This window comes from Augochlora pura, chromosome 4 (assembly GCF_028453695.1).
Source record: "Augochlora pura isolate Apur16 chromosome 4, APUR_v2.2.1, whole genome shotgun sequence".
NCBI lineage: Eukaryota > Metazoa > Arthropoda > Insecta > Hymenoptera > Halictidae > Augochlora > Augochlora pura.
The window spans coordinates 11,005,038-11,017,693 of record NC_135775.1 but is presented as its reverse complement, the minus strand read 5'-3'; the positions used below and the strand labels follow the sequence as shown (position 1 = coordinate 11,017,693).

Sequence of the window (12,656 nt, the reverse complement as noted above, 5' to 3'; positions counted from 1 at the left end):
TTTCACTACAAATTCGAAATAAATGAATATCTTTTTCGCTTATAAATTGAAAGTGTAAAGAAACCGCACTGCGCATACCACAGGAACGTATCAACGTCGTTCTTAATATGACAATTCAGGTGGTTCTTCTAGGACATTCATGGAAGAAGTGAGTACAGTCTTCGTACGAACAAGAAACATTCAAACACTATCATTTTAAATCCCATGTGAATGTCTCACGTGGTAATTTCACAAAAAAGAGGAAAGGACAAAGGTTCACGTGAGCAATCGTTCACGAAATAAAAATTTTTCTTAAAAATCGATAGTTTTGTCAAATTATTGTATGTTGTACTGTATGTAAAGAACGTTATATAATTTCTCTACTATGTATAAAGAGATTGATTACGATGTTCGTAATCTAAGAAGTAACAATTATATATAACATTTGAATAGGTTTTTGTATATATAAAGGAGCTATTAAAGAAATAATTTTTATATCATCATAACAGCATGCATTATTACCTTTGGGTTACCTTTAAATAGAAATAAGATATTACATATTTTTATATATAATAAATAACATTTTTTTAAGCTGTACATACACACGCGAAAAAAAAATCAATTTATATATTATGTATTAAACATTTAAATGTCAAACAATTTGGTATAAAAAGAAAACTGTTAGATATTGATTGAAATATTCGTTTTTAAGGAATTTAATACATATGTATGTAATTGGTTATTTAAGATAATGTAAAGAAAAGGTATTTATGTTCAATAAATTTATATTTTGTTCTGTGAGAAATAACAATCCTAATCACAAATGAGCAGGGATAATAAACAAATTCCATGTATATAATAAACAGAATATAGAGAGTTCATTGATAAGAGAATTTGTTTAGATCCTGAAGAGGACATTTGTTGACAGAATTGTATTTCCAATTTGCCATGTGTCTTTATACGCTCCTGTCTATGGTCGTCTGCTGTGACGCGGATCAAAATGGCGTCGAGTAATGAAGTGCCGGTAGAAATCAACCAGAGTGGCATGTGCACAGCCGAAACTTCGGTAAGTTTTAGTGAAGTATCTTGAGAAATAGAGAGAAACGATATCTACATATGATTTATAATGTATTGATATTAGCGTTAATAATAGACGATACCACGTGAATTCGCGAGAAACAGAAATGTTAGAATGTCGTTTGTCATAATAGTTTTCATTATGCTTTAGAATCTTGGGAAATAGATTGATCAGTTCAGTTAGATATTCCTTATTTTTCTATGATTTGTTTTTTGAAAATGGACTTAGAGTATAATAAATTATTTGTTGACATTATCACGGAAAAATGTAGTTACATTGAATATGTAGAGTCTAATCTCACACGGTAATAGAGAAATGTGTGTGAGTGTGAGAAATCTCAACTGGTCATTCGATCTTAAACAGACGCCATTCGTTTTGGCGGGCACGTGTATACCAGTGTCGGCGTAAAATACCGTCTTTCTACGAATACTCCGATAATTAGTATTTTCCATAACCGATGAATAACATTGTAAATAATGTTTTGTAATAATTCTTCTTACATTTAGATGCAGAAAGAATTATATCTCTTAGTTTGAGATAATAATTATACGTCACGTGTTTGTAGATAACTGTAGGTTTTTTTCACGGGTATATAAAACAGTTATTCTCTGTATTTTATTATATAAATATCTTTTTTATTAATAATAATAATTTTTAAATACATAATTTAAATATAGTTTGATTTTATTGCCATTCTCCAATCATAGCATAGGTAGCCTTTTATATGACTTATAACTAATGTATTATTAATATATTTTGGTAAATACACTGTTACAGACATCAAAAATGGAATCTATGGAAGTATCAGAGACTACTACTCCTGCATCGAACAAAGATACCATGCCATCCTCCTGTAAAGAATCTGTTTCTGTGGAAGACATGACGTCTAGAGATTATTATTTTGATTCGTATGCTCACTATGGAATACATGAAGAAATGCTAAAGGATGAAGTGCGCACAGTGACTTATCGAAATTCCATGTATCATAATAAACATCTTTTTAAGGGAAAAACCGTTCTTGATATTGGTTGTGGAACTGGTATTCTTTCAATGTTTGCTGCTAAAGCTGGAGCAGCAAGAGTTATTGGTATAGAGTGTTCTAATATTGTTGAATATGCAGAGAAGATCGTAGAAGCAAATCAATTGTCAAATGTAATAACAATACTTAAAGGAAAAGTTGAAGAGGTTTCATTGCCAGATGGCATAGAAAAGGTTGATATAATCATCTCTGAATGGATGGGTTATTGCTTGTTTTATGAATCAATGTTAGATACAGTGCTTTTTGCCAGAGACAAGTGGCTTCGTGAAGATGGAATGTTATTCCCTGACAAAGCAACATTATTTATTTGCGGCATTGAAGACAGACAATATAAAGACGAAAAAATAAATTGGTGGGACGATGTGTATGGATTTGATATGAGTAGTATAAGAAAAGTAGCAATTAGCGAACCTCTAGTGGATGTTGTAGATCCGAAACAAGTTGTTACAAATGCATGTCTAATCAAGGAAGTTGACTTATATACAGTAACAAAGGCTGATTTGGAGTTCTCTTCCCCGTTTACTCTACAAGTTCGTAGAAACGATTATGTACAAGCACTAGTTACATTCTTCAACATCGAATTCACCAAGTGCCACAAACGTATTGGATTCAGTACAGCGCCAGAAGTACAATACACACACTGGAAACAAACTGTGTTCTACTTCGATGAATATATGACCGTCAAGAAAGGAGAAGAAATATATGGTGTCTTTTCAATGAAGCCTAACGCAAGGAACTACAGAGATCTGGATTTCAGCATTGAACTAGACTTTAAAGGGGAATTGTGCCAAGTACATGAAACTAATACTTATCGTATGCGCTGATACCTATAAGATGATTCATCTTCCTTTTATTTTCATGGATCATAAAACTGTGTAATCAAATAGAAGATCAGGACATTGATTATTATTGACTTAGATGATTTAATGATGTTTAATAGTACGGTACAATGAATGGTGTGAATTATTTAAATGGTCTTAATCTATGATCTTAAGGAAAGTTAGAGGCTTCCTGTGTAACGATTTTTGTTAATCCAGTTAGAACTTACAATAACATTGACAACAAAAATACAAAATCACATACAACTTAATTACCAATATGTATATTTTCAACATAATACTTTACATAAGAATGCATTAAGAAGTATGAATGATCATATTCTTACTTTCCTTGTGAACATTTTCTATTGCATATTTTAATATTTTCTTTACTTATTTTTCACCTAATTTGCACCCTTATACTATTAAACCATTATTGATTTAATATTAGTCATAAAGTATTTATCAATATATTAAAAAGAAATACACTTATTATTTACTACATTTTTGTACCGTATTCTTAACAAAAACTTTGATTCCAATTCATAGCATATGAATTATATGTATCACTATATTTCTGGAAATAATTTGAAACTACTCATTTATGCGATATATGACAAATGAAAAAGTTTAATATTATATTTTGTTAATTCCATAGTAAATTAAACATTATTTTTAGTATTATTCTTCTTATCAGCACCTTTCTATGAATGTGCTTGATGTGAGTGATATTTATATCAAATAATATTTCTCCATTAATAAAATGCTGATATTAACTTAATTTTTATACATAACAATTATGTTACTAATGTTGTTGTTAAAACAAAAGATATGCAACACTTTTGTAACCTTCCCATAAAGCATGAGTTTGTAACATGTGCTTAAATTAATTATCAGTAAAGTGAATTTAATATAAAAATCCTACATGTTAATATTGCCTACATAACACCATTAAATTCGTTAACTGTTACGGTATAAAAAATTATAACAATCATCTATAAAACTATATTAATTTTACTACATCAATATATGCTTTGTATTTGCCTAAAGTTTGATTTGGTAGCTATTAAAATTCCTATTTTTATCATATATAATAAAACAAAGCTGTTTAATTCAAGTGTGCATGTAAATAGTAAAAACATACATAGTTAATCTTTGTTTAGTATTAAATTTTCTTCATTAATTTGGTTTTCGTATTAAAGTTATTATGTTATGTGTTTAACTTATAAAAATCATTTTCTTAAAATATTCTAAGATTTTGCATTTTGTTTATTTAGCATTTTGAAGTTGACAATATTTATATAATGAAAATAAATGTCGTGTTAGAAACGAAAAATATAAACTTACATGCAAGTGAAATACGTTTAAAAAAGACATCATGAAAATTAACTACAAAACGTAGTAAGATAAAGTAAAATAGGTATATATGTGTTGCACTTTTATAATAATCTAATATCATTGAATTTTTTGTCAAGCTACAGAGAAACTTGAAACGTAAAAAAGTAATTACCATGAAAAATATTTGGTATAATAAATTTTGTACGTAATTACTACCTACATATATTATGATCTCGTTTAAAATGGAACAAACGTTCATACAAGAAATACAATCCATCGTATATATTAATAAAATTAATATATTTGCTAAGAATACTTAATGAATAACTATGAAATAAGATAATATTTTATTAATTTTTACAAGTTAAAAGAACTGTTATTTCAAAAATATCTATCATTAATTACAAAGCATTTTTGGTAAAATTCTGTACAACTGAACATGTAATGGAATATCATAGTTGAATTTAAAGTAATATTCTCATTTATTATGTTTTATTTTGCATAATAGTACTGAAAAGTAGTGTTTTCAATTTTAATTACTCTATATATACTTCAACCAAAAATTAATAGCCCATGAGTATTTTTGTATAGGATAAAAAAGTATCATGTAGCTAAACCTTTCAAACAGTTTGCTAACTTTTGTGTTTTATAATCACTTCTTAATTGTATGAAATTCACCAAAACATTACGGTCTAATGTTGCCTGTAACAAGAACAAAATATTTAATAAATATATTTAGTTATATTGTAATTATAATATTTCGAAAATATAACACACCAGTTGATCGCCTGTGCAAACTTGTTTCAAGTTTTCTGGTTTGACTAATAATAAATTACATAAAGCATGTAACGTATCAAACAGGCTAGTAACTATATCAACTTCAAGTTCTTTGACACATTTACGATACTCATTCATATCGCATATGGCGCACATTGCACCAGCAGAGTTAAATTGAAATTGTTGTAAATGATCATAAATAACTTTATGAAATCTAACTCCAAGTTCAGTTCGTACATTATTTAAATTTTTTCCATCTAAAGTGTTTCGAATATGCCGAATCATTCCAGTCACATACTGTACTACTGTTAAACAAGCTGGAGTATTCAAAGTATCAACATCAGTTTCAGGCTTAAAATCAGTCTTACGTTGTTCATTTTGTAAGTACACTTTCACCCAGCCAACAATAGCATTTATACTTCTATCTATTCCTGTTTCAAGTTTCATATCAATTTGATCTAATACGAGTTTTTTCTTTAACATACAATCTCCGTGTTTTGATGTTGATCTGAAAAAATATATATCTTGAGTATGCATCTTTGCACAAGTATTAGTATAGATTAAAAAAAAGAAATTTTACATAACAAGTGGTATGAGGCTGTCATTAAACTGTTCTTCTAAAAGTCGCACAATTGCATTACATTGGCGTACAACATTAAAAAAGTGGATCTCAGGTTGAGTCCTACTTTCTGGAATTGGTACACTTTGTAAGCCTAATTCTAATGCATAGTCAACATGTTCATTTAGCAAATATTGTAATAATATTTCAAAAATTTGAAGTGCATTTATTGGTATTTCTTCAGGTTTTAATAATAATTGACATCTCTGAAATGCCATTTTACTTCTCTGTAATAAAGCAATTGCAAGTTCTTCTGATAAAAAAGTTTCTCCGCCATAATTTTCTATTTGTGCAATATTTATGTTAGTCCTTGCACCTAAAACCGCTTGCAAATCTCTTCTTAATTCTTGGAAACCACCAGTTTGAAGCTGTTTTTTTTGGTGATTTTTAGATTCATAATATTCAATAAGAAGAGCTGCAGATTTTTCCTTCAATGATTTTGTCTCAATACTAAAATAATATGTAAATTAATTCAATATAACATATATATGCTGGTTATCTTATAAACTTACATAATGTAGGTATCCAAATATTTTTGAAATATATTCCTGGTAAGTTTGGATAGGTAAGTATCATCAGTACCCATGTTAAACATTTTTAATTCTACGGATAGTTTTACAGTTCTTGTATACAGATCATGTAAGTTTCTCAGATATTTCTCAGGGTCACTTTTGTCAGCCAATTTAGCAACTGCATACTTTTGAAGTCTTAAATGGTAAATGTTTAACACAAACTTAGCCATCACTTGTTCAGGATTTGTAAATACTTGTTGCATTAATTTATGATATTTTGTACACATTGGTATCACATCTTGAAAAACATCTTTTCCACCAAATGAACCCATTTGACTTTGTTCTATAAATGCATCAATACATTGAGAATATCCTTTAAAATGAGCTAAAACTGATGCCAATTCCCTCATACGATTAGCATCTTCTCTGTTGTGCGCTCTAACAAACTCTTCTATAAGATTTCTTTCAATTTCATCATATTTCACAGCGATCTTTTTCTTTGCATGTTCAAATTTATCTGAAGGCAATTCTTGTGAAATTAAATGAAGTTTTTGTATCACATCTGCTGCTTCATCCAGCTGTAGTGGAATATAAAATTTTAATAATTATAACTTACAAACAATAGCAGTTACCTAAATATTAGGATATATAAACATTTGTACCGATGACTTGTCAGTAAAAATTGGATCTGTCAAAGGGCCAGGACTTAAAAAATCTGAAAAATGTCTCATTAACTTTTGAGCTTCGACAGCTCTAGCTCGAGGTGTATTAACACTTTCTAATTGGTCTCCTAAATGCAAGACCTTAGTAGCTACAAGATTAATTCTTTCATCTAATTGATGAAATAAATCAATAGAATGTTTATTTCTTTCTTGTAATTCAAGTATTTCAAGCATATGTCTTGCTTCTTCATCCTTTAATGCTATTTCAAGTTTATCGCACTTCTTCTGCTGACGTTCCTGCAAAATCTGCAAGTCTTTTATTGCTTGCAAAAATGTTTCGTGTACTATCATAGGATCAAAAAATGTTTTTCCACTGTCCTTTGTAGTGTCATTAACTGTTCTCCAAGCTAATCTTTCAACAAATTCTTCAGGATCAAATGGATCCTTGAAAAACAAACATTGCAATTTTTAATATTGTCATTAATATTATACAAGTAGTTCGTATGTTTAGTATCTACAATAATTTACCTGTTCTAATTCTTTCATATATTGTTGCATCATTTTGACGAAATTTAAATGACAGACGTGAGGTTATAATAATTACATTTACAAGCTTACTGTAAAATAGATGAACCGATAAAGAATTATGTAAGAATAAATCAATTTTAGTGAAAAATTATTATTGATCATTTATTAATACCTGCATATTCTATAAAATTCGATTCATCCTGTGATCGTGTGACAGTTGCTATATTTCACTTCTCACATCTAAAGAGAACGTCTTGTACAAAAATATAAGAGTAATATCAATCATAGTATTTAAAAACAATATTAATTATATACGTACATACATTATATTGCTATTACTTTATACTGTAGGCGCAGCAATTCTACTCAAAATAGTGGTCAATGCGTATATTATGAAAGTTGGCAAATGATTTATAACATACACATGATTTTTATTTTTATAATCATACATTTAAATGTTACATATGTACTCATTGCGAAGATATCTATACATTCCTATTAATTAATTAATTTTATGTTACTATATTAGAAATACGAAATTATTTCGAAATATACTATTCTTGTCTTCATAAAAATTTTTTCTTAATAACAATACGAAAGTGAGATTAATCGTAATATCGGTCTTTTGTATAAAATATCTGTTTTTTCTTTTCAATAAAAATTAGAATAATATATATTGTACAAAATCTGTCTTGTTATTATCATTGCTTGTTATAAAATTCCATTAATGTGTTCTAATTTATTAATCCACAATTATAATTTAACTATAGCAATGTAAAAATACTTAAATAACAAATATGCAATATAAAGTAACTTTAACTAGTACTTTAGAATAATAGGGAATCGATACAAAAGAGATACGGTATTTTAGCTAAATTTTTAATCTTACAAATTCTTCCTTATGAAACAAATAGTTTTACGAATATGCACTTATTTTGTAGAAACGAGACGAAAGATATTGAATATTCATTAAATGTTCAAGAATTTCTCAAACGACACGATGTATTTTTAATAGGCTAACGATGTTGCGAATATCGCAAGTAGCAGAAGTTTAATAAAAATTCATGTAACTTATATAGTTACTGGTTGTAACATGTGTAATACTTTTTTTTGTAAGTATCATCATGTAAACAGGTATGCTATCTGCGATTTGTATATTAGTGTTGACATATTTATTAATATAATGTTATTAAATTACACTAATGAGCACTGAAAAAAGAGGGAGGCAGCAATGACGGCATATTTCAGTATATTAGTAATCTAATTGTTGTTTACCTCAAGAAAGTGTTTGGAATAAAACATGGAAAAATGTTTAGGTAGTATAAAGGGGTAAGAATGACTTCCTTTTGCTAGGCAAAGAAATATTCAATTACACATGTTATAATTACGCTAAAAAATAAAAAGTGCTTATCTGTATAACCACGATACACAATATTATTCAATTTACTTTTATAAACTTGAATTGGCTTTAAACGTATCATTGCATAAAATCAATTAATTCCTGCTAATTCGACGAATTTTCCTATGGTTGATTTTTTGCACTAAGTATGTTAGCGAGTGATCATGTTCTTCTCTTATCAAAAAAAAGATAGAACAAAAGTTATTTTTATTCAACTCTACAATAGAGTTAGTGGTCCATAATTGATAATGCTTCACACCTCTTTCCTTTTTATTAATATAAACTGAAACTTCCATTATCTTTCACATTTCTTCTGGTAATATTTTTTCTTCAAGCAGTACAAAACTGCTACCATAAGATGTCCTTCTGTAATTAAAAGATTTACTATCAGTGTTAACATACAGATCTTTCATCTTATTATTAACTAATAATAAGTTGCATAGGTAAGTATGAAATTATTTACTTTGGTTACACAGAATTACATTTCTCAACAGCACCCAGACTTAGGATGCTCGATTGGACGTCCATGTTCTATTTTCACTTTACTTGCTGGAATGTTGCTACTACTAGATGGAGGACCCACTCTAAGTTTTATTTCTGCAGCCATTGTCATAAAAGCCTGTTCCACATTCATTGCATTTTTAGCTGATGTTTCCAAGAATGGAATACCAAGTTGATCTGCATATTCCTATTATCATAACAATATGCCAATAGTTATGACTTGTAACCAATTTTGGTTTCAGTAATTAAAATTTTATAATAAAATTAATTCACCTTTGCCGTTGTATAGTCAACTATTTTTTTAGTATGAAGATCACATTTATTTCCAACCAGCAGTTTATTGACATTGTCACAAGCATAACGATCAATTTCTTCCAACCATTGTTTAACATTATTAAAAGTTTCCTGATCCGTGCAGTCATAAACAACAATAATACCATGTGCTCCTCTATAGTAAGAGCTTGTAATTGTTCTGAATCGTTCTTGACCTGCTGTATCCCAAATTTGCAATTTTATTGTTTTTCCATCTAAATCAATCGTTCTTATCTTGAAATCTACCCCAATAGTACTGATATAACTTTCTGTATATGTGTCATCAGCAAAGCGGAGTAATAAACAAGATTTTCCAACTCCAGAATCTCCAATTAAGAGCAATTTAAACAAATAATCACTGTAAAAATATTTTTTACATTAGATTTCATCTTATATTGTACATTATAATTTTTAAAATACTATAATTAATATAATTTATAAAATACTATAAATTAGTAATTATAATTCCTCATAATATTCATTTAATATATTCAATATTTGTTACAAAGAATGAATTAAATAAACACTAGTTAAAATAAATGTATTTATTTCTTCGTATTTATTTACATATTTCATTTACCAATGTCTGACATATAATTCATATCATAAAAGAGAAAATATTCATTTATAAAAGTAATAATTTATCTTCTTGAAATATTTTTAATTTATGCAACACAAAATAAATATGTGTTATGAATTAGCAACGCGTAAAAAAACAGAGCTGATGATTAATGTGATATGACACTACATAATAGATCAATAATGACACATAAATTATAAACAAAGCATCGATAGTAATGTAGAAACACGAATTTCTAGATCACAATCGATTTTCTTAAAAAAACAGTCTGTGCAATGTTTTTCACATACAATGGATATATTATGTATACAATGAATTTATGACAGCTGAACAAAATACAATTTATGAAAAGACAGACAATATAGTGTAGTAATCAAAGTTAGTGGCACTTATCTCAACTGAATGAACTTTGTCTCATTCTTACTACAAAACTGTCTCAAGATCAATCTCTTAAAAATAATTTTACTAAATCTTTTGAATAATTATATAAATTGTATAAGAATTTTCAAATATTATATTTCCATTAATTAATTGAGAGATATTGTGAGATATATTTTAACGATTTTAGAATAGAGAAAGCACAACAGATAATAAACTTCTGAAATATGGCTAGCCAGAATAAGGGGAGAGGGGGAAAGTGAATCTGTCAGACAGTGGCATTATACAGAATTCCCTTCTGTTAACATAATAAAATATGCAAATCAAAATGACTCAACCAATCCATGACAGATCGTTGTTGGAACTGGAACCAAATCGATTACATATTTCACGAATCGAATGTTTCTCGGTACACTTATGTCTGCGCAACAAAATTTTACTCACTACTCGGGATTCATTGTGGACATGCTATGCTCAGAACACGTTCGTTAATACTGTGTACCGTCGTCGTTGAATTCTACGTTGGAGACACAAATACGTTAGAAACGGTAATATGATGATACGATATTCACAGATCACGTTCTGCAATACGAAGGACCTGTAACAATGGCGGTCACGGTAACTCCTCCCAATCCAGCGTATGAGACGTCCACCACCATTGACGTAATGCCAGAATGGCAGTAAGTGCTGTTTCACTCACTCTATTGGACGGTGTATCAGCGATTTGAACCGAATACTACGTCTGCGCACTACTTAATATAAGGTGGACCCAAATGACTCGATATGTTAACAATTGATTCTTGCTTGTAGCAATGTATGAATATGTAATATGTACATATGCACACGTATAGAAAATATGTGTATGTAAATATTTAGTATTAGTATTTATAAGACACACTTTAGATATTTCTATCCGAGTTCACGTTTCATGGATATCCAAATATTGTATTTTCAAACTGTTATACAGCGACTAGACTCTACCATATAGAAAGAAGATTCTTCGTTTCTGACATATAATTATGTTTAATTAATGTTAGTTATATGAATATTTAAGACATGAAGGAATTATTTCATAATGTTATGATGTATTATCAATCTTTATGTAGACTTTTTTGTATTTAATAATCTTTATTATTATATATAGTAAACAGTATTAATTTTGGATAAATATTGAGATGATATTTATTGAGATGATGCATAACTAAATTTGAATTTAACGTGACAGTAAAGATACATCAGACGCAAAATTCCAACTTCTGCCGAGAATGCATTTTTAGTGCGCATGCGTTTCTAAGTTAGTAAGTGTAAATTAGCGATCTGTACTGTCTTTTAATGTTATATACGGTAATAAGACCTATTTCTGCATAGAATTCTTACTTCCTAATTTGGCGCGCTCGTCCTCACCATTTTTCTGTCCATATATCCAGTTGTGGATCCTGTTTTAGCATTGAATTGTTAGTCAATTAGAGCAAAGAAAATTTTCGTATCGGCCCTCGCTAACAGATCAAGCTGCGGCCTGAAGATATTCAGGAGTAGGGCCCTTTACACACACTGTACATTGTTACGTTATCACGTTTCATGAGCGACGCGAACATAGGCACTTGTTCATATTACGACCACGCTACTAGACTATACGTTTCAATTTATGGCGGCAGGAGGGAAGTTCGAATGTATATATAAATTTATATCGCATATTTTTATAGAGACATTGTATCGCCCGAGAGGAATAACTGAGAATATGTAAAGAGACAATGAGAGAGTTCCCACGAAGTTCATCGTCAAGCCTTCGCTTTCTTTAGCAAGACTAATCGAGGAATATAGACAATGTCACGTTGGCTCTCGTAAGATCCTCTACAATGTTGCACAAACTAAACGAGTCACAGTAACAAATCCGGACCGCTAAAGTGTTGCACGTCGAAAACCTTTAGTTAGGGACTTCTCGGAACTCTCCCTGACCTCTCTCTCTCTCTCTCTCTCTCACGCTGTCCTTGAACCGAGGTCTTCGCGCGCGGCATACCCCACTCCGTTCGTTTCGGCGGGCTTTTTGCCCCTGCGCGCTCGACCGTCGCGCACTCCCAGCCGCACGCGCACCGCCGAACCACCAATCTGCAACCAGAAGATGAGCCATCCGACGAA

General features: G+C 29.7%; 3 protein-coding genes across 8 annotated transcripts; 1 reads left to right on the top strand and 2 right to left on the bottom strand.

Annotated features, from left to right (window-relative positions):
- Nucleotides 1-108: 108 nt before the first annotated feature.
- Art1 (arginine methyltransferase 1) lies at nucleotides 109-3,579 on the top strand. 2 transcript variants are annotated; one of them, XM_078177597.1, is made up of 3 exons: nucleotides 109-148; nucleotides 882-1,045; nucleotides 1,835-3,553. In XM_078177597.1, the coding sequence occupies exons 2-3, from the start codon at nucleotides 980-982 to the stop codon at nucleotides 2,918-2,920; spliced, it is 1,152 nt and encodes a 383-aa protein (XP_078033723.1). In that variant the 5' UTR covers nucleotides 109-148; nucleotides 882-979; the 3' UTR covers nucleotides 2,921-3,553. The 2 variants fall into 2 exon arrangements, with proteins under 2 accessions (XP_078033723.1, XP_078033724.1); XM_078177598.1 differs by lacking the exons at nucleotides 109-148; nucleotides 882-1,045 and adding an exon at nucleotides 1,417-1,526 and having other exon boundaries at nucleotides 1,835-3,579.
- Nucleotides 3,183-8,573, bottom strand: Sec10 (Exocyst complex component Sec10). Of its 5 annotated transcripts, none has more exons than XM_078177593.1 (8): nucleotides 7,670-8,573; nucleotides 7,523-7,603; nucleotides 7,351-7,439; nucleotides 6,823-7,266; nucleotides 6,161-6,738; nucleotides 5,610-6,098; nucleotides 5,030-5,537; nucleotides 3,183-4,954 (listed from the first exon to the last, which is right to left on the bottom strand). In XM_078177593.1, the coding sequence occupies exons 3-8, from the start codon at nucleotides 7,381-7,383 to the stop codon at nucleotides 4,856-4,858; spliced, it is 2,151 nt and encodes a 716-aa protein (XP_078033719.1). In that variant the 5' UTR covers nucleotides 7,384-7,439; nucleotides 7,523-7,603; nucleotides 7,670-8,573; the 3' UTR covers nucleotides 3,183-4,855. The 5 variants fall into 5 exon arrangements, with proteins under 5 accessions (XP_078033719.1, XP_078033721.1, XP_078033718.1 ...); XM_078177595.1 differs by having other exon boundaries at nucleotides 7,523-7,590; XM_078177592.1 differs by having other exon boundaries at nucleotides 7,674-8,573.
- A 141-nt stretch (nucleotides 8,574-8,714) lies between these two features.
- Rab1 (RAS oncogene family member Rab1) lies at nucleotides 8,715-11,196 on the bottom strand. Its single transcript, XM_078177599.1, has 4 exons — nucleotides 10,965-11,196; nucleotides 9,524-9,920; nucleotides 9,213-9,437; nucleotides 8,715-9,115 (listed from the first exon to the last, which is right to left on the bottom strand). The coding sequence occupies exons 1-3, from the start codon at nucleotides 10,985-10,987 to the stop codon at nucleotides 9,237-9,239; spliced, it is 621 nt and encodes a 206-aa protein (XP_078033725.1). The 5' UTR covers nucleotides 10,988-11,196; the 3' UTR covers nucleotides 8,715-9,115; nucleotides 9,213-9,236.
- Nucleotides 11,197-12,656: the final 1,460 nt, after the last annotated feature.

What these genes read in the sequence shown, in the direction of transcription:
- Art1 (XM_078177597.1), top strand. Translation starts at nt 980, where the DNA reads ATGGCGTCGAGTAATGAAGTGCCGGTAGAAATCAACCAGAGTGGCATG. An exon ending in TGTGCACAGCCGAAACTTCG is followed by an intron (nt 1,046 to 1,834) that starts GTAAGTTTTAGT and finishes ACACTGTTACAG; the next exon opens with ACATCAAAAATGGAATCTAT.
- Sec10 (XM_078177593.1), bottom strand. Translation starts at nt 7,383, where the DNA reads ATGATGCAACAATATATGAAAGAATTAGAACAG. An exon ending in TTTTTACTGACAAGTCATCG is followed by an intron (nt 6,739 to 6,822) that starts GTACAAATGTTT and finishes ATTCCACTACAG; the next exon opens with CTGGATGAAGCAGCAGATGT. An exon ending in AGCCTCATACCACTTGTTAT is followed by an intron (nt 5,538 to 5,609) that starts GTAAAATTTCTT and finishes ATATTTTTTCAG; the next exon opens with ATCAACATCAAAACACGGAG.
- Rab1 (XM_078177599.1), bottom strand. Translation starts at nt 10,987, where the DNA reads ATGTCCACAATGAATCCCGAGTA. An exon ending in TCCACAATGAATCCCGAGTA is followed by an intron (nt 9,921 to 10,964) that starts GTGAGTAAAATT and finishes ATATTTTTACAG; the next exon opens with TGATTATTTGTTTAAATTGC. An exon ending in TTGACTATACAACGGCAAAG is followed by an intron (nt 9,438 to 9,523) that starts GTGAATTAATTT and finishes TTATGATAATAG; the next exon opens with GAATATGCAGATCAACTTGG.